Genomic DNA, 20,247 nt, shown 5'->3' on the forward strand with positions numbered 1-20,247 from the left:
AAGTTAACATTGAGTGCCTCACGCACTCATGGTGAATTTTTTTTTTTTTCATTATTTTTTACTATCATTGGATCTTTCTTAGTTACTGCCGGACTCATTCCGTTAACTACCATGGCACGTTATAGTTTCCATTAACATGTATTCACACAGCCTAAAGGCTGTAGAATCGTTTTTTAGTAGCATTCACTTAACTGAAAACCGAATCTGAGACTACTAGCCACATATTCCTTCACGTAGAATTATCCCCAGGCGTGAGACTGGATCCAGAAAAGTTTTTTTTGCCACAGCATCCCTGTGTGCCGGGCAGCATCATGTGACTCTGCCCAGGCATCGGCCGTGTACGTGATGTCAGCGAGGTCACAAGACCCGCCCCGGCGCACCCACGTCTGTTTTTTCCTTTTCTGCATGCAACACAGATCCGGTACTTGCTACGGGCCTGTTTCGGGCCCCTTTTTTTTCTCCATTTCTTTGGAACAGTGTGCGAATAGCTTCGGGCTTCAAAACTTGTACATATTGTGGGCATCTTATGTCGGCGACAGACCTGCACCTCATTTGTATGTGGTGTCTGGGGGAGGATCACCGCACCAGACTGTGGCCTGTCGACTGTTTAAGCGAAAGTCGCGGCGGGAGCGCTGCATGAAACTTCTCTCGGCGTGTCTCTCCAGGTTGACGTCTGCTTCGGCGGATGGGTTTAGTTTCGGCTGTGGTAGTAATCGCCCCTCTCTGATGTCAAATGAGTGTCGCTTCCCGGTGGGTAAGTGTCGCAGTTTGTCCCCAGGGGCTGGTTTCCGACCCGGTGTGGAATCTCCGCAAGTGATGCGGCCCCGCGTGTTGTCCTAACCACCGTTTCCTGGTGTTGGGGTGTCGAGAGTCCAAATGGAGACATACGCGGCGGCTTTGCAGGCCTCGCTGGTGCCTACTCCTTCCCCTCCTGGGGCGTCCGCAGACCCCTCGCCTTGCGCAGGGCCCTCTGTAGCTCTGGTTCCGATCCAGTCTTGGAGGATGTGGTGCTGTTGGGGTGCGGCTCCTCTGGAGCACCTCCTTCAGGCCACGGTGTCTGTGCCTTGCAGCAAACTCCTGTGGGAGTCCCTGTGGTGTCGCGGGTGGTCGCTGGAGCTCGGGTCGTATCCCTGAGCCCCTCTTGGACCTTTTGATAAGGTGGACCTGTCAAAGGCCGAGGTGACGCCGCTATGGCGGCTGGACCGTGCGGAACCACAGGGGTCTGTGGACCCTCCTTGTCCCGCTCCAGGTCTAGGCCGGGTGGAGACCACTTGTCCCTCTCCGGGCCCCTCGTCCCTCGCTACAGGCGGCTGCCTTGACGGAGGGCCAGTTGGAGGTTGGATCTTCCCTGGCACCGCCACGCTGCTGGCGTAGGGGTTCATGTCACTCCCCAGGCCGTCTCGTTCCCCCACACAGGTGGCTATCTCGAAGGGGGTCAGGTTGTCCTGGGGCTGGGCTGACTCCGTCCCGGCTCCGGTGTGGGGTGACTCGGAGGACCCTTGTCCGATGGTGCCAACAACCTGCCTCGGGCAGTGGACTCTACGGCTCTGCGCAGGGGTCATACCGCGGATTCGTCTTCGGACGCTCCGTCATCTCCAGATGCAGGCTGTATATTGGTGTCGTCCTCCCCGGAGACTGGTCACTGTGTGGTCTCTTTTTCACCAGCATCTAAGGGCAGCTCCCCGTCCTTCCTGAGGCAGAGGTGTTCGTCGAAAGAGCGGCAGGTCCCTCATTCTTCAGCTCCTTCCGACTTCCAGGTCTGGCCCTTACCGATCCCACTTGGCCTCTGGGACGACTGCCTTAGTTTGCAGCGTCGCCCTTTGGAAACCGGTGCGGCCTTCGCTCACGCAGTGTCCACAGCTGTGGGCATCCTGCGTATGGGTGACCCGGTGACTCACTTTCTGGCGGTCATCTATTGGAGGGCCTCCACTAGGGCTCTGGTTGGAGGGAGATCTTCTGTAGTAGGGGATCTGTGTACAGTCATAATCTAATGAATAGTCCAGCCCATGTGCATGGACCGCGGAGCAATCAAAAATCTCTTAAGCTGTCTTCTTTGCAGTCCTGCATAGACACTTAAGAGAAAATCAAGACAAATAATGCAGCCTAACTCTTCCAAGGCTACAAAGGCCACCACTTCATCTTAACAGTGAAAAAGATAGCCAGCAATGTCAGATTTTACACATTTTACCAAGTTTCCCCTCATTGAGAACACCCCTTCACCAAAATCCTTGAAATTATAGAGAGGAAGGGTTGGACAGACAAGCCCCCATAGGCTGCCATTATGTGTCTGGAAAAGGGATACTGTGCATTTAAGGAACTCTCCAGAGACCCTCTGTATCCCAAGATGCACAGCTAAAGTCCTTTTACTTTCAGTTCTTTTTTTCCGGCTCCTGCTAGCAGGACCCTGGAGCATTGAGCTCTCCCTTTTTGGGTATTTCTAAAAAATTTTGCACTTTTCAAGTGTTGTGAGTGTTTCACTCAAAGTCTGGAGTCTTCCTCTTGCTGTGTTTTTAGCCAGTTTTGCCGACTGTCGCATATGCCAGCTTTATTTGACAAGTGCCCTGAGTGTGCCAGGAAGAAGGCTAAATCTGACCCACACAGAGTATGCATACTGTCTCCCTTCCTCACATGTCCATAAAGCCTGTGAGATTTGTCAATCTTCCTTCAGGAGGACCCTGCGTGACAGGGAGAAGATTTGTCTCAAAGGCCTGGAGCAGAGGAGACCTCAGGAACCAGGTGGGTCTGGGCATGGAGGGACTCGGTCATCGTCCTCTGCCTGTGCTTCGGCCTCTGGGGGGCTCCCCAGTCAAGAGAAGGCACCGGTCCCGGTTGATGTCGATTGCTTCGGTGTCGAGAGGCATGACCACTATCTGTTCCCCGTCGACCCAGGGCTGTGGGTCGAAGCGACGTCTACGTCGAGACCTAGGTCGACGTCTAGGACTTCACCAGCATCGATGTCGAGATGAGTCCAGGAGGCACCGGCGCTCGATGTCGAGGCGACACCGCTGTTTGCCGTCTACGTCTACTCTGCATTCGACGTCCAGGAAAGACAAGTCGACGTCTAAGAAGAGTGAGTTCATTGACGTCTAGACTACCGACGTCAGAAGGAAAAGTCTGAGGCGTTCAAGGGCCAGGACAGTGTCCTCTGCCTCAGTAGTCAGCCTATCTTCTGCATCGATGAGTCCCCGGTCGCGGTGGCGCTCGGCTGAAAAAAGGTCTGCCTCCAGAGCATCCTCTTCAAGACCTGCGCAGAAGAAGAGTGGTTAGGTCTTCGGCATCCGAATATTCTCGCACCTATTTGCCTTCTAGACCCAGGATGCCTTTGCCTCCCCCATTGCCTCGGAGGAAGCCTCCTCCGCTACCTCCCTTGCGTCCTCTGACTTCTCCACCTCCTCCTCAGCTTCGACAACTGTCTCCTCCATCTCTGCCGCACCTTCCGTCACCGCCTACGAGGCCTCCGCAGCCTAGGACTCCGGTTCTGCCTCTGCAGCTCCCACCTCCTGTAAGGCCAGTGGATCGCCCGAGGTCTAGATCACGGTCCAGAGGGAGACCTCTATCATGGAGTGACTGTCTTCGACACGGTCCTGTCATTGTCACCTGATGGATAGGTCACGGTCCCGTCATACGGACTTAAAGTGGCCGGAGATATTCTCTCACCCTGTCGGATTCCCCCATACGAAGGTGTCACCGGAGGATGACATAGTAACATTTCATGAGGTGCTATTGAGAGGGGCAGCGAAGTTAGGGATCACTTTGACGGTACCCGCACCTTCTACATCGGTGATATTTGAAACCTTACACAAGCGGCATTTGTCTCGTCCCTTGTTGCCCTTGGTGCCAGGACTGGAGGAACCGGCAATGGAGCTTTTTCTGACTCCGGCCTCAGTGAATTCTGCTCCGTCCAGGCTGCAGAAGTAGTACAGGCCCCCGGATTCCGATCCTGCGTTCCTGAAATAAGATCCAGTACCGGATTCTGTTATCGTAACAGCGGCCAAGAAGCAGCATGCTACTGACCTGTCTTCTACGGTGCCTCCGGATAAGGAAAGCTGTCAGATGGACTCAGCTGAAAAAAGTCTGTCGGACGGCGGCCACCTCCATGAAAGCGTAGAGTGCCTCGGTGCTCTTGGGTCACTATGACCGCTCCTTGGAGTCCCTGCAGCAATTCCTGGGGCTACTCCCGAGGGATAGGAGAGTAGGCTTCCAGGAGATTTTGAATGAGGGCATGATGGTCTCCATTCAGATCATCAGCTCTGCGGTGGACGCCTCCCTCCTGGCGGCTCATGGTCACTGCCATGGCATCAATTTACATTCCTGGTTGCGCCTTACATCTCTCAAACCGGAGGCACAAGTCGCTAATTTACCATTCTCTGGATCGACTCTTTGGGTCACATGCGGACGAGGAGATGGCCCGCATGAAGGCAGAGGTGGAGACACTTAAAGCCGTTGGTTTGGAGAAACCAAAAGAACAGAAGTCCTTCCGTCCTTTCCAGAGGTGGTATGGTTCTCAAAGACTAGGGTAGTCAAGCTGGTCAACAGCAGCAGTACCAGCGGCAACCATTCCAGAAGCGTCAGAGGGGCAGAGGCGGACAGCAGTCCTTGGCAAACAAGGGCCTGGCCGGGTCTAAGCCCTGAGGTGCTACTTCCCCTCCCCCTTCCGTTACCCGCTCCAGTGTGGGGGCGGGGAGGGAAGGGCAAGGGGGGGAGGGGGGGAGGGAGGGGCAAGGGGGGGCGGGGGGGAGGGAGGGAAGCCTACAGAATTACTTGTCTGAGTAATTTTTCTCCACTCTGCCAAGTGGGTGCCGAATATTGTCTGCAATGGATACAGTCTTCATTTCCATCAGCCCTCCTCCCCATCAGCCATCCTCCAGCGATTCCACCGGTTTGCTCGCAGTTCCAGCTGCTCGAGCTCCAAGCGGAGGCCGATACCCTGTTAAGAAAAAGGGCGATAGAAGATGCCCCTTTGTCTCAAAGGGGAAAGGGTCTTTACTCTCGGTTCTTTTTTATTTTTTATTTTTTTTATTATAACACAAGAGAAGAAATACACAGACATATGCGGTGGCAATAGACGAACTGAAATAGATCCGTGGACGGGCAAATAAGTAACGAATCAATACACAGCATAAGCCACAGTGATCCAAATGTAGCGAGAATCCAAAGTAAGCAAGTAGAGTAATGACAGCAATCGCCACCTACCTACACCCGCCCACCAGATGTACAGGATACACAAAGCAAACATGGACACCCGAATATGCTATAAACAAGAATCAGGAGAGTACGCAACAGCTCTTGTGAAGAGAGGAAAGGGGAATAGAAGGTCATAGAAAATAACAAAGAAAAATAAACCCCCCCCCCTACATCTCTGCCGATGGCTACGACCCAACCCCACTAGCAGTATGTCTGTCGCCCCCTAAACTACACCCCACGGAAGGGAAAAAGATGGAGGAGAATGCAACTTCCCCTGCCCCGCTCGCACCAAGCAGCATAAAATCGAATACAAGCAGGTCCACGAACTGACAATCGAATGTGGCATTAGAAAGACAGAGCATTAAAGCAACTCCCAATAGCTGGCCGGGGAATCCGTTACACATCACCCGAAAAAATTCAACCCTGCCCCGCTTTAACACGCCCGTTGGTGCGTGGCAACCGAACATCCGCCCCACAGTACAATGTCCAATGATCAGAGTTAACAGGCAAGCGAGGCAAAGCCAACACCATGCGAGAGTCCTGCATCAGGGAACCATCAAGACACAACCAACGATCGTCTGAGTGCAGCAACAAAGTACCAAGCCAGCCTTCCAAGTCACGATGCCGCCAGGGCAATAAAGAATAGAAGGGCATATCCGCCGGGCGCAAAGGCGGTGCATCACGAATGGGCAAAGGTGTTGTTCCGTGGAAGTGTTCCGCCCGTAGTGTAGTTCCAGGCCCCCCAGCGCCACTCATGTAATCGGCCGTGCGGGACGCATATTTCACACCTGACGGAGCCCCACAATTAGCCATCTCTAGGCGGGCAACAGTAAACCCTGGTGTTGGCACAAAGCCGCGAGCGGCACTAACAATCACAGGATCATCTTGACTCCCATCGGTCGGAGGGGCAACAATGGCGTCCAGCTTTAGTCCAAGCACTCTGACTCCTCCCACCCAGGCAGCATGGAGGGAGCCAAGAACAACAAAGAGGTCACGAACCGTGGGCTCCATCATGTGTTTCTGGGACACTCTGTCTCTCGGGGTGCAGCTCCTCACTCAGAACGGCATCAGAGGCCCGGTCAATTGCAGCTGGTAGGCGAACCACGGTAGATCCATTAGGCAGGGGCCGTCACTATCCTCGAGAAATAAGGGCAAGCTGCCATAGCCACCATGAACATGCACAGACCACACAGTCCCTGACGCCCCATGCGAGGCGCTGGCAAAAGTGGCGCCGAGTGACACAGGAGACTGTTTCAGTGGTGAACCCTCCAAGCGCGTGTAAAATCAGTAACCTCCGCTGGACTGTTAACTGGAGAGGCAGGGTTCACATGTCTGTTCCAAGTCCGACATTAACGGTGGTGCCGTGCCCAGCCCAATATGGCGGCCCCTTTTCTCTACCGATCCACACCAGCCGGATCGAAAAACAGGAGAAAATCGTGCGGGCGCACAACGGGGGATTCCCGAAGTATATCAGCCGTGGCCGGGACAGCGCTCTTACCCCACCTCCACCAGCGCGGGTACAGCGCCGTCCCTCGCTGTTCCGTCTGGCAATCGTTCAGGCCCGCACCGCCACGTCCTCACTTAGCAGCGGCAGCCGGCGCCGACCTCCAGCACCTCCGCACGCAGCCCGACTCCGCCACGGCCCGGGCAGGGAGGAGTCCAAGACGGGGTTCCCGCTTATGCCAGGACACCGGAGTTGCCGTCAGTCATGCCCCAAATCATCCGGTGTCGTATCGTGTCATCCACGAGCCTGTGCGAGCGGGAGCAGGCAGGATTTAAACAGGATAAACTATGCGGGCAGCAGAGCTCGCTGTCTAAGCGGCCATTCCGCTGCCCGGCCAGCCACGCCCCCCTACTCTTGGTTCTTAATGGTGCGCAAGAAGGACAAGAACGAGTTCAGGCCCATTCTGGATTTGCGACAAGCAAACAAATGGATTCACAGGGAGAAGTTTCGCATCCTGTCTCTGCACCAGATTTATCCTCGGCTGCAAAGAGGAGACTGGCTTTGCACAATAGATCTGAAAGATGCGTACTTCCATGTGCCTGTTGCATGGAAACATCGGAAGTTCCTGCGATTTCTGGTTGGCACAAATCACTATCAGTACACCGTACTACCATTTGGACTGAAGTCTGCACCCAGGACCTTCCCAAAGTGCATGGCAGTGGTGGCGGCTCACCTGAGAAAGAACAAGGTGTTTGTCTACCCATACCTGGACGACTGGTTGATCAAAGCCTCCACCTTCCAGGAAGCGCAATTGCACTCAACAGGACGGCCGTTCTGTTGAGCCAGCTGGGGTTGCACATAAACATGTCCAAGTCTGTGCCGACTCCTGTGCAGTGCCTACAGTACTTGGGAGCCTCCATCAATACGCTGTCAGCAAGCGTGTCTCCTTCGGAGGAGGGACGCTTATCGATCTTTCGGAAGGCTCAGGCTCTCATGGCTGTTCCATCTACAACCGTGCGGACGGTGTCTTCTCTACCTGGGTCGATAGCCTCTTGCATCTTCCTCACGCCGCATGTGTGCCTCCACATGAGGCCGTTGCAGGAATGTCTGGAAAATCAGTGGGACCTGAAGCGGTGGAGCTGTGACGACAGGAGCCGGCTGTCCCTCCATGCTCAACAGTCCCTGAGATGGTGGTGCTCAGCAGAGAATCTCCTCAAGGGGATTCCATTCCACAAGGACATTCCCATTCAGACTGTCATCACGGATGCTTCTCTCCATGGTTGGGGAGCGCATTCAGACCATCTACAGATCCAGGGAACATGGTCCCCGGCGGAATCCACGCATCACATCAATTTCCTGGAACTCAGAGCTGTGCATTTGGCACTGAAGGCCTTTCATCCGTCCTTCCAGACCAGCTCCTTGCTTGTGCAGACTGACAATACGATCACAATGTATTATCTCAACAAGCAGGGGGGCTCGATCGCACACTGTCACAAGAGGCGCAGGCATTCTGGCACTGGCTGTTAGCCAGAGGACTGACATTAACGGCTACCCATCTGCCAGTTGTGCAGAATGCTCAAGCGGACGCACTCAGCAGGCTGGTGAAAACCACGAGTGGGTTCAAAACAACGAGGTGCTAAGAGACCTCTTCGACAGGTGGGGCACTCCAGGTTTTACCAGCCGGGGACTCTGGGGAACGCACTATGGATCAGCTGGTCGAACAGCTTTCTGTACGCTTTTCCACCCATTCCCCTGATTCTGGCGGTGCTCCTCAAACTGTCTCAGTCCAGAGCACGGATGATCCTAATTGCTCCGGAGTGGCCCAGACAATGGTGTTTCACAGACCTGCTTCACAGGTCTCTCCTACCTCACCTGAGGCTTCATTCTATTAAGTTTCACCTAGCAGCGTTGACTGCGTATAGGATATGCCCTTCACAAACATCCTTCTTCCAGATTCCTGTGATTAAAGATTTTTTGGAAGGATTGAGAAGTGTTTCCTCCTGTTCTGTGTCCTTCTTCATGGAAGCTGAATGTGGTGCTGTCCAGGTTGATGAAGGAGCCTTTTGAACCTATCCATAAGACTTCTCTGCAGCACTTGTCATGGAAGGCAGCCTTCCTTGTGGCCGTTACATCGGCCCGCAGGGTGCGTGAAATTCAGGCATTGTGTTGCCAGGAACCTTATACTGTTTCATGCTGCTAAGGTTGTGATGCGTACTCACCCGAAGTTCCTTCCTAAGATCTCAGATTTTTATGTTAATCTGACTATAACTTTGCCTACGTTTTTTCAAAACCCTTCCACTCCAGCGGAGAGGTCTCTTCATTCCCTGGATGTCAGGAGAGTGTTGAAATTTTACTTGGATAAGACCAAGGATATTCGTAGGTCAGACCAATTGTTTGTCAATTATGGGTCAGTCAGGACTGGTCTTGCCACCACAAAACAGTCCATCTCTAGGTGGATTGTGTCCTGTATCCAGTTATGTTATCAGAAGGCTAACAAGACCTTAGGGGGTAAGCCTAAGGCTCATTCTACCAGAGGCAAAGTGGCTACAACGGCTTTGCTACGTAATGTTCCCGTTGCAGACTATCTGTAGGGCTGCCACTTGGAAGTCGGTCCATACCTTTGCTAAACACTACTGTCTGGACTCTGATGCCAGAGCAGACGCTCAGGTTGAGCAGGCTTCGTTGAGAAATATGTTTGCACAGTAGTGGTGTCTGTTTCCTCCACCACTGGTTTGTTGGGATGCGCTTTCCATTCTATTCACAATATTATGACTATACACAGAGATCCCCTACTACAGAAGGAGTAGTTTCTTACCTGTAACTCCAGTTCTGTAGTAGCGGTATCTGTTAGTCATAAGCGCCCGCCCTCATCCCCAGTGGATGGAGATAATGTACTGTATGCTACAGGCCTGGCTTTATACACCTTCAAAAAGAACTGAAAGTAAAAGGCCTTTGGCTGTGCATCCTGGGATACCGATGGTCTCTGGAGAGTTCCTTAAAGGCACGGTATCCATTTTCCAGACACATAATGGCAGCCTATGGGGCTTGTCTGTCCAACCCTTCCTCTCTATCATTAAAAAGGATTTTGTGAAGGGGAGTGAGTGTGAAACTTAACGAAGTGTTAAATTTAATATTATATGGCTATCCTTTTCACTTCAAGATGAAGTGCTGGCCAATGTAGCCTTGTAGTTAGACTGCTTTATTTGTCTTTGATTTTCTCTTAAGTGTCTCTGCAGGACTGCAGAAGAGGACAACTTAAGAGACCATTTTGATTGCTCCGGGGTCCACGCACATGGGCGGGACTAGTCACAAGATTATGATTATGACTATACACCTACCCCTACTGCAGGACTGGAGTTACAGGGGGAAATGCTTTCAGCATACCTTCTGGCGGCATTTCCTGCAGGTCCACTTAAGTCCTTATTTTGGGTGTTATAATGAAAATAAAATCCTTAATCTTGTGACTCGTTGTCTTCAGTCTTCTGGCAGCCCCGCAGGAAATGTATTTGCCATAACCTCATTCGCAAAGCAAGGGCTTGCAGGATCTGCTGCACTATTTTCTAAAAAGATTGGGGAAGGCATCCCCTTAACTGCTTCAATTAAGGTTATGATTTTCTAGACCATGAGCAATTGTGATGGAAAGTGTATGAGAGGGCAGTGGGGGGGGTTAGACCACACTTTCACGACAATTCCTCACCGTGTTGGTGATTGCATGGAAGACTAAAAGATGGTGACCAGTAAGAGGTTGCCTGTACACACCAGATTGAGAATGGAGGCACTAGAAAGCCTAAGTAGGAAATGCGCGCACTCTTCGCCTCAGGATTGTCAATTCAATTTACTTTTCTTTCTAGGACTGCAAAGTGAGAGGAGTTTGTAAATGCCAAACCTCATTTAAAATAAAAGCAGCAATTTAAGACAGCCTGATATTTCACCTCTATCCTTTTTGAAGCGTATCAAATGTCACCAGATACAGATTTGTAAGGCGTTTTTATTTATTGCATTGATTTTTCATTACGGACAATTAGGCATGTGACGCAGCGTTTTGTGAAACACTGTCTTGAGCAATAAGCTGATTTGTCTGGCAGGGCACGCCCAGTCAGACAAGGGCATTTTGGTGGAAGCCACTTTCCATTGTTTTAACCCATCCTCACCTTGTATTGTGCCCCTAGATTTTTCTGAGCAGGAGCGTATTTTGGAAGGTTTTTTCAGCATTTGTAAAGCGCACAGCTTCCTCAGATGGTGTTCCTGCTCTGGGGGCCATGGGAAGATTAATCAAGCTTTTGCCCAGAGTAACCTGTATCACAGGAAAATATGGGCCAACATTATTTCCTTGGATCTTATTCCTTAGGACAAATTAAGGCTGTCCTGAAGGACACAGAGTGGACGTCTTCAGCAGGGATGTGGCTATGCATGTCGCAGCCTGATATCGGGTGTTACACTTTCTCCTCCAGGTTGGTTACTCCCTGAAGTGCGCAACATGGTGTGTATGCCTTTTCATGGTAGTCCGTTTGGACACAGCCTTCTTGATTCATTGCAGCATGTCCATTATTTGTAGGCCACTTTCAACTGCAGCATATCCAGGAAGAAAGCTATGTGCCTACATCATTAGGGCCTACAGTTTTTTGCCTATGAGAGGTTTGTTGTGAGACACTTACCAGTCTTTATCTGCAACAGCTGTTCTATTAGCATCAATCCAATTTCTATTACAGATTTCTACAGCTTTCTCTCTTGTAACCTTGGACTATGCTTTGAAACCTAATCTGCACAAAGAGCCTGACTTCACTATGCTGAACTTGTTTTTAAATTTCAACTTCTACCTCAAATCCCTGCTGCGTACCATCAAAGCTCTGTGCTGCTGAAGGAGGTTTGAAGTTCTAATGTGATCACCCACAAAATAAAGTATTCTATTAGATGTTCTACCTTGTGATGAAAATTGGAAGACTGGCACTCATGCTCTTGTGCGGGTTGAACATGTTTCTCAGTCCTTTGCACTGTGACAAGTTGTTCAAGTGCTACCAGATGAATCATCTGACTTCGTTGAAGTTACAACACACTTTTTTATAGCCCCAATCCTGCCCAAACAGTACACATTTCTGTGATGTGAGTTAGCTTGTCTCCAGTTCGATTTCAGGATTTTGAACTTTGTCATAAAACTGGTTCCAAATATCTTCACAAAATACTTCATGTCACTGACTGCTTACCTCCAGAAGCAATATCATCCATTATCCAACACCCTCTCACCACCTTCCCCCTTAAATGGGGGGCATTCCGAGGACTACTCCTGCTTCTACTCTCCCTCCCCGCCCCCACCGGTCCACCATATCCCCAGATCTCTTATCACGTGTCTCTTGATAGAGATGTATCCAGTGATCTCTATAATGTGGCTAAGGAAAGGCCACATGTGAATCTATGAATGATCACAATACTGGAGAACAATAGTGTACAGGTAAGTAACTTGTCAGAATAAGTCTGCCTGTGTCCAGAGGCAGGGCCCTGGTCGTAACTACCCCCACCTCAGCCACCATGTCCTGCATACTCTACCTCAAACATACCAGATATTTGCTGAAGTGTGCAATCTGCCACACAGTTGCTCACTGGACCTGCTATTCTTTCAATCGCCTCCTCCCCGCTGACTACACCCTGAGCAGTAACCCTAGTCTACAGCCCTCCTGGACCTTGTGCCAACTGCAGCACCTTTTGTGGACGTGTCACCCCCCCAAGCCTTCGCCCTCCTCGGCGACCTACTATCACCTGGAGGCCCTCACTGATCCCGTCACGGCCAACCTCCTTAAGGACCTGTCCAACCTCAGTCACCCCAGCGAGTGGAAGGCCCCGGACACCAGCTTCAGCAATATTTCAATAGCCTACACCGATCTGGTCTAATCACACCCTCAACTTCAGTAGATCATTCCCACACTACCGCAGAAATGCCATCACCAAATCTTCATGACTGGCTTGGAACAAGATCTTGGAAGGATCCTGATCTTCCGAATTCTTCCACCACAACCTTTGACACCACAAAACCCTCCTCAAATCCAACTTCGATGTCTGGATCACTGCCTGCATATACAATGGCTCCTAGCAACGTCATTGGAACCAGATCACTAGCAAGCGGATACACTTAAGAGCTCAGGCTAATTCAACTCTACTGCAAGCCACCTGAATGCAGATGCACACAAAGTTAGGATGACGCCAGCAAGAACTCCCTCACATCCACTGTCCGAGGCTGCCTTCAATTTGGAGCCACCAAATGCTCTGCACTCTGACTGCATCGAAAGCCGCGTCCCTCCCTGGCCCAGCTGTCCCTATTCTTCAGCATCAAGATTACCTACACCTCTGGAATTTTAGAGCCCCAACCAGACCCTGCCACCTTTGCAGTTGGCCCCTCACCTGGCCTCATCCAAGAAACCCTCAGCAGGTCCAAAGATGCTAGTCAACTACCGCCCCATGTCCTTGCTACCCCACCTGTTTAGTCATGAAACACTAAATACCTAGCCACCCACTCACCACCTAGACACCGCTTCATATGGATTGAGGCTCGTCCAGAGAAAAGACCACCCTCATCACTGTTACGGACCACTCTCACCTAAGGGGAGGTCTTGTAAGGCTGGGGTTTTATTTGTTTTTTAATCTTTACCCTTGTATAACTTCCTTTGGTTCTTCAGATGTGTTTTTGGGTGTAGGGTTTTTTGTTTTTTGGAGTTAAGATTTCTTCTTGCACTCCAAAAACGAGTCTGGGGGGCACCCTTGCATTCCACGCCATTGGGACGCCAATTTCAGATCAAGAACTTACAATACTTTAATCTGTGGGAAGTTTGTGGGGACAGGGTGGGGCACTTGTAGAGTTATGAGGAAATGTTGTAAAGCTCTGTAATTAAGAGCAGTTTCTTAGTGGGCATCTAGGTGCATTACATCCCCTTCATGTTTGAGTCAAACGAGGAATAACCTTCCTGTTGGAAGACACATCGGATCAGAAACCTACATTGCACTACTCTGAAAGCAAAGTATTGCAGGTGTTAGAAATTTGTGTCCATCAGGACACAAGACTTAGGGCAGCAGAGATTGGGGCAAGCTTGGGGTCCTGGGAGCTAAAGATAATGTCTGCAAGGTCCTCCGGAAAAGGATCTTCTCTATTGAAGCATGCTGCCCCAAACCCTCCTGAGAGATCGAGGAGACATCCAGTAGGGAGGAAAAATGAAACCGAATTACTCTTCTTTCCTGCTCCACGGCAAGAAAACATGATGGCTACAGCGCCAACATGTTTGCTGTCATGAGCTGCATAACAAAGCTCTTCGATATACAGGCACTCATTATACAAAATCACAACTCCTTCAATGTGGGACCAGTTCATATTGAGGCACATGTTGGCATCTGAACACCATTGCGAGTCATGCAGGTTGCGCTTTCTGTTGTCTGCCAAGTCATTGGTTAAGGTTTTGTTACTGATGTTACAGCCTTTTGTATCATATCCTGAAGGTTCGATGCATTAGAGGTCTTTCAAATTTTGTGCCACCATCAGCCCGAAAAAGCGATTGCTTAAAGGCTCACTTCCTCATTGCCAATAAGAGAAAAAGCCACCCTTGTCTGGAAGTTGGTCTAAAGGTGACCGCCCCACCCAATGCCAAATACCTATCAATTTTTCACACCTGTATCCTCTTAAACTGTACAGTACTCTGGTGTGGGGCTCTATTCTTCAAAATCTAGATGTTTCGCTGGAGCACAATGAGTGATAAATGGGTCTTAATTGTTCTAGATGTATACTCTTAATTTCAGAGCATTGCCACCACCCATACAAGTTGTCGACAATACGCAAACTGGCTGTTTTTGCATGGGGGTGGTAATCTTATTAAAATGAGCAGAAGAACCCGTTTGTCTCTGATTGGGGAACCTCTATTCAAGGTACTTCCTGATCAGGGAAAAAGGCCTAGAAAAGGACTCCGGTCCACCGTACTCTTGCAGTTGGCTAACAAATGGATCGGAATTGAGATTCTTTACGATTGCAGATTATCAAATTTTACCTTCTCTCAAATTAATGTTTCGCTAGTTCAAACAATCAAGCTCACATTGTGTGTTCTTGTGTTTGTGTTTTTTTATTTAATTTTTTTAAGATTTTGTTTATTTTTAACTCCCAATTGGCTAATAAACCTTCATGTAAAGCCTGTTGCACTACAGGGAAAGCAGCCACTTTTGCTTGGTTAAACATTCTGCTGAGATTTTTAAAGCAGGCCCATGGAAAACATATTTACAGTGCACCACTGTCTTGATTTAGGCATGGGCTGACTCTATTCAATGTGCCTTCAGAGTCTGGTTATATTATAGTCTTAGTAGCCTTGTAAAATTTCTGGTCTCTTCATGACTTGGAGCCACGTTTTAGGAACTGGCTTGCTACTCTAAAGATTGATTCAATGGAAATACTCCAGGTTTTGTTATCCACCATGGTGATAAATGTGTCAATGTTGGTCAGCACTACATCGCCGTCAAAAAGAACTAGCTCGGAGCGAACTTTATGCCCATGTAGTTTATTCTGTGATTGGACGTATCTAGACTTAAGTCCCAGACCCTAACTTTACCATCAATAAACCTGTTTTTGCAGCAGTTTAGTCTTTGGGTGCTTCATTGTAGTTTTGGAATGGCACATTTATTGATGTATAAAGCTCATGAAAAACCAGCACTGGCTGTTTAAAGAGTTAGATTGTATTGGACAGTTTTAATTTTTACTCCATCTTTAAGCCACATGAATTGAGGGTTGTGGTGGGGTCTGTGCACATGGTGGGGGAATTATTCTAAAGTTCATGGAATCCTTGAAGATTAGAATGCAGTACCAGAACTTCATGTGGAACATCCATGACCGGAAAGTAAAGTAACTAGTTTGTTTCATGGGAGAGCTTAATCTTTTAGTTAGTCATTGAGACCCATAAATTAAAATTCCAACTTTTTACAAGACCTTATTTGGAGAGTATTGACTGAACTGTACTTCCTAAAAATTCTCACGCTCTTTTTCCATACTTTTAAAATATTATGTTAAATTGATACTTGTGGATTGTGGGTCCGTGGTGGGACTGCTCACTGAAAGCTGGCTTTTAGGGGCATTGATACACCTTGTTTTGTTTTTTCTTCCCTCCTGCTTCCCAGGAAGCGAATCCTAAATCTTCTGCCTCATGGTGGTGTCTGAGTTTTGCTAGATCAGTATGTTCCAGTCTCCCATATGAGAGCGTTGCTTGAATATTTTGCAAGCATTATGTATTTACGAAGGCTCCAGCAAATTGAATGGTTGGTCAAACGGTTGGATAAAGAATCTGTCACTAAAATTAACATCTCTTGCTTTTTGGATGCAAAAGTTTACTAGGTGATTTCACTACTTGAGCAGTGAATCTCCGCCTATGATTTCACAGCATAATGGTAGGTTAAAAGATCAGCCATAAGTACACTGATCTAAATCGAGTCTTCCTTTAATGAAAATGTTTGGTGTAGTGATGTATGGGATAGACTGATTCATTCATTCATTACTTTACATTGCCTACTCTTTCCTTTTACAGGTGCACAGAGCTCAACCAGTGAGAAAGTACAAGACTGTGGAAGTGAAGGCCAGTTTGGTGCCATTGACCATTCCCAAATCGCCCAACTTTTCAGACCGCTTCCAGTGCTGAGCAATTTTAAAAAAAAAATTTCTGTACGTCTGCACTTTCATTACTAAGGACATTACTTTTTTCGTTCAAGCTCTGGGTGCTCTACGATGGACTTGTAGCGGATTTTAATTTTGTGTACATAGTTTGGCTTGAAGGATGGAGTAGGGGGGCCATCTAAAAGCTCTGTAAATAGGGAGTTCATGTTTGCTGCTGGCTGAGGCATCTAAATCCCCTGCACGACTATTTGTGATGATGCAATCAGTTCAGGATGCTCTGCTTGCATTGAATCTCATGCACTCTTTCTTATAAGTATGCAGAATTGATAGTGTTATCTTACTATTATGTGCAGGTGTTTTAACCTTGTATACTTATAATAAAAAGTTTTAGAATTGTGCCTGTTCTGTCAATCACATAGTACTTTACTACACTGTTGTATCCATGTCCTTTCTCCAGGATAGGGTGACTCTTGGGCCCTGTTGTGATACTTTGTTCTACCATGTTAGCCATAGTAGTGAGCTTGTACAAAGGTGAGGTGAGCGCCTTGGTCAGATCCCTGCTTATGCCTTGGCTGGGCCCCATCCAAGCCAAAGTCTCCGGTCCCGGTGGAACCGGCAGGGTGACCGAAGCCAAGGAAGTCGTGATCCCGCTCCGGACGGAGAGGGAGGTCGCGCAGTCGTCACAGATCCTCTACGAGGTCAAGACTGTGCCACAGGAGGCACGGATCACGGTCCCGCACGGACTCTTCCAGAACCAAGTCCTACTCCCCGACCTTGTCAGACTCCCTGGGGACGTGGGTGTCTCCCGTGGATGACATCAGCACGTTCCAGGATGTTCTGAGGGGTGCAGCAAAATTGGGAATCACGGTGACTGCTCCAACACCTACGACATCTGTGATTTTTGAGACACTTCACAAGAAGCATTTGTCTCTCCCTCTACTACTGCTCGTGCCAGGATTGGTAGAGCCGGCGGAGGAGCTGTTCCTCACACCTGCAGTGACGAATGCTGCTCCATCCCGTCTTAAGTACAGGGCTCCGGGGGGGGGGGGGGGGGGGGGGGGAGAGCGTTCAATTTTTTTTTCTGGCCGAGTGGAGAAAAATTACTCTGGACAAGTGGGTGCTGAATATTGTGTGCAATGGATACAGTCTTCGGTTCACCAGCCCGCCTCCATCAATTCCTCCGGTCAGCTCGCAGTTCAGCTGCGCGATCTCCAGGCGGAGGCCGATATCCTGTTAAGGAATAGAAGACGTACCTCGATCTCAGAGAGGAAGAGGTCTGTACTCCTGGTTCTTCCTGGTCCGCAAAAAGGACAAGAACGAGTTCAGGCCCATTCTGGATTTACGACAAGCAAACCAGTGGATTCGCAAAGAAGTTTCGCATGCTGTCGTTGCATCAGATTTATCCTCAGCTGCAACAGGGAGACTGGCTGTGTGCCATAGACCTACAGGATGCATACTTCCATGTGCCCATTGCACACAAACACAGTACTGCCATTCGGACTAAAGTCTGCGCCCAGGACATTCTCGAAGTGCATGGCAGTGGTAGCCGCACACCTAAGGAAGAACAAGGTGTTTGTATACCCTTACCTGGACGATTGGTTTATCAAGGCCTCCTTCTCGGAAGCTCAAGCGCACTTCCAGAAGACGTGCGTTCTCTTGAACAAGCTGGGGTTGCACATCAACATGTCAAAGTCTGTCCTGACTCCGGTCCAGTGCATCCAGTACTTGGGAGCCTCCATCAATACGCTGTCAGCAAGCGTGTCTCCGGAGGAGCGACGATTATCACTCCTTCGGAAGGCTCAGGCTCTTATGACCACTCCATCTACAACAGTGAGGACGGTGTCTTCTCTACTGGGATCGATGGCCTCTTGTATCTTCCTAACACCACACTCACGACTGCACATGAGACCATTGCAGGAGTGCTTGGAGGATCAGTGGGATCAGAGGAAAGGGTCTTGGGACGACATGGTATGACTGTCTCTACATGCTCTTCAGTCTCTGAAGTGGTGGTGTTCGGCGGAGAATCTCCTGAGGGGTTCCCTTCCACAAGGACATTACCACGCAGACTATTGTGACGGATGCGTCTCTCTCTGCGGCTGGGGGGGGTGCACTCCGGAGACTTACAGATTCAAGGGACGTGGTCCCAGACGGAGTCCACGTACCTCATCAATTTCCTGGAACTCAGAGCTGTTCACTTGGCGCTGAAGGCCTTTCTTCCATCCTTCCAGACCAACGCTCTGCTTGTGCAAACGGACAATACGACCACAATGTATTACCTCAACAAGCAGGGGGGCTCAATCGCGCACCCTGTCGCAGGAGGCGCAGGCGATCTGGCATTGGCTTCTAGCCAGAGGACTGACGATAACGGCTACCCATCTACCAGGTGTGCAGAATGTTCAGGCAGACGCACTGAGCAGACTGATTCAGGAAATCCACGAATGGGTCATAAATGACGAAGTACTAGGAGAAGTCTTCACAAGGTGGGGGACTCCAGACGTAGATCTGTTCGCCACCGCCGAAAACAGCAAATGCAGAGACTTCGCCTCCCAAGTACTACTAGCCGGGGACGCTGGGGAATGGATCAACTGGTCGAACAGCTTTCTGTACGCTTTTCCACTCATTCCCCTGATTCCGACAGTGCTCATCAAGCTGTCCCAGCCCAGGGCTCGGATGATACTGAATGCCCCGGAATGGCCCAGACAGTGGTGGTTCACGGACCTGCTTCACCGGTCTCTCCTTCCTCACAAGCAGCTGCTGTGCAGGCCGGACCTTCTCACGAAGTTCGGGGGGCAGATGTTGCACCCCAACCTCTTCTTTGAGTTTGGCGGCATGGCTCCTGAGTGCAATATGGCCATTTGAATCTCCCAGAAGATTGCATGGACCTACTGAAGGAGGCCAAGCGACCTTCCACTAGGACTTCTTCTGCTTACAAGTGGAAGAGGTTTTGCATCTGGTGCAAGTCCAAGAACTATGACACGACGACATGTAAGGAAAATGTCATCCTTCCATATCGTCTTCATCTGGCGCATTCTGGCCTTAATGTTCATTCTATTAAGGTTCATCTGGCTGCATTGACTGCCTACAGGAAATGCTCTTCACAGACTTCCTTCTTTCAGATCCCTGTGATCAAAGATTTTTTTGGAAGGCTTGAAGAAAGTGTTCCCTACTGTCCGGCTTCCTTCGCCTTTCGGAGAACTGAATGTGGTGCTGTCCAGATTGATGATGGAGCCTTTTGAACCTTTTCATAAGGCTTCGTTGCAGCACCTGTCCTGGAAGGCGGCGTTCCTCGTGGCCATTACATCGGCCCACAGGGTGAGTGAAATTCAGGCGTTGTTGCCAAGAACCTTATACTGTGTTTCATGCTGCTAAGGTTATGCGTACTCACCCTAAATTTCTTCTAAAAGTTATATCTGACTTTCATGTTAACCAAACCATAACTTTGTCTACGTTTTTTCAGAATCCTTCCTCTCCAGCGGAAAGGTCCCTGCATTCCCTGGGTGTTAGGAGGGGGTTGACATTTTATCTGGATAAAACCAAGGATATTCGTAGGTCAGACCAATTGTTTATCAATTATGGAACAGTCAGGACGGGTCTTTCTACCTCTAAACAGTCCATCTCGAGGTGGATTGTGTCCTGCATACAATTGTGTTACTACAAAGCTAATAAGACCTTAGGGGTTAAGCCTAAGGCTCATTCCACCAGGGGCAAAGCTGCCACGACTGCTTTGCTCCGTAATGTTCCAATTGCAGAAATCTGCAAGGCGGCCACTTGGAAGTCTGTCCATACCTTTGCTAAGCATTACTGCCTGGACACTGATGCCAGGGCAGACGCTCAGGTTGGGCAGGCTTCGCTGCGAAATCTGTTCGCACAGTAGTGGTGTTATTTCTCTGTTCACCGCCGCTTTGGTGTGGGGATGGGCTTGCCATTCTATTCACTAGATTATGACTATACACAGAGATCCCCTACTACAGAAGGAGTAGTTTGTCCTGTAACTCCA

The 20,247-nt window shown here is 49.6% G+C and overlaps 1 protein-coding gene across 3 annotated transcripts in view; it reads left to right on the plus strand.

Annotated features, from left to right (window-relative positions):
- Positions 1-16,645, plus strand: part of LOC144768241 (targeting protein for Xklp2-A-like) — a 68,681-nt gene extending 52,036 nt beyond the window's left edge. For all 3 annotated transcript variants that reach the window (XM_078651754.1, XM_078651755.1, XM_078651756.1), the window contains one exon: positions 16,165-16,645. In XM_078651754.1, coding sequence (XP_078507880.1) covers positions 16,165-16,275 — 111 coding nt within the window. In that variant the 3' untranslated portion in view covers positions 16,276-16,645. The remainder of the gene's footprint in view (positions 1-16,164) is intronic.
- The last annotated feature ends 3,602 nt before the right edge of the window (positions 16,646-20,247 follow it).

The sequence above is a fragment of the Lissotriton helveticus genome, chromosome 7, assembly GCF_964261635.1.
Source record: "Lissotriton helveticus chromosome 7, aLisHel1.1, whole genome shotgun sequence".
In the NCBI taxonomy this organism is placed as follows: domain Eukaryota; kingdom Metazoa; phylum Chordata; class Amphibia; order Caudata; family Salamandridae; genus Lissotriton; species Lissotriton helveticus.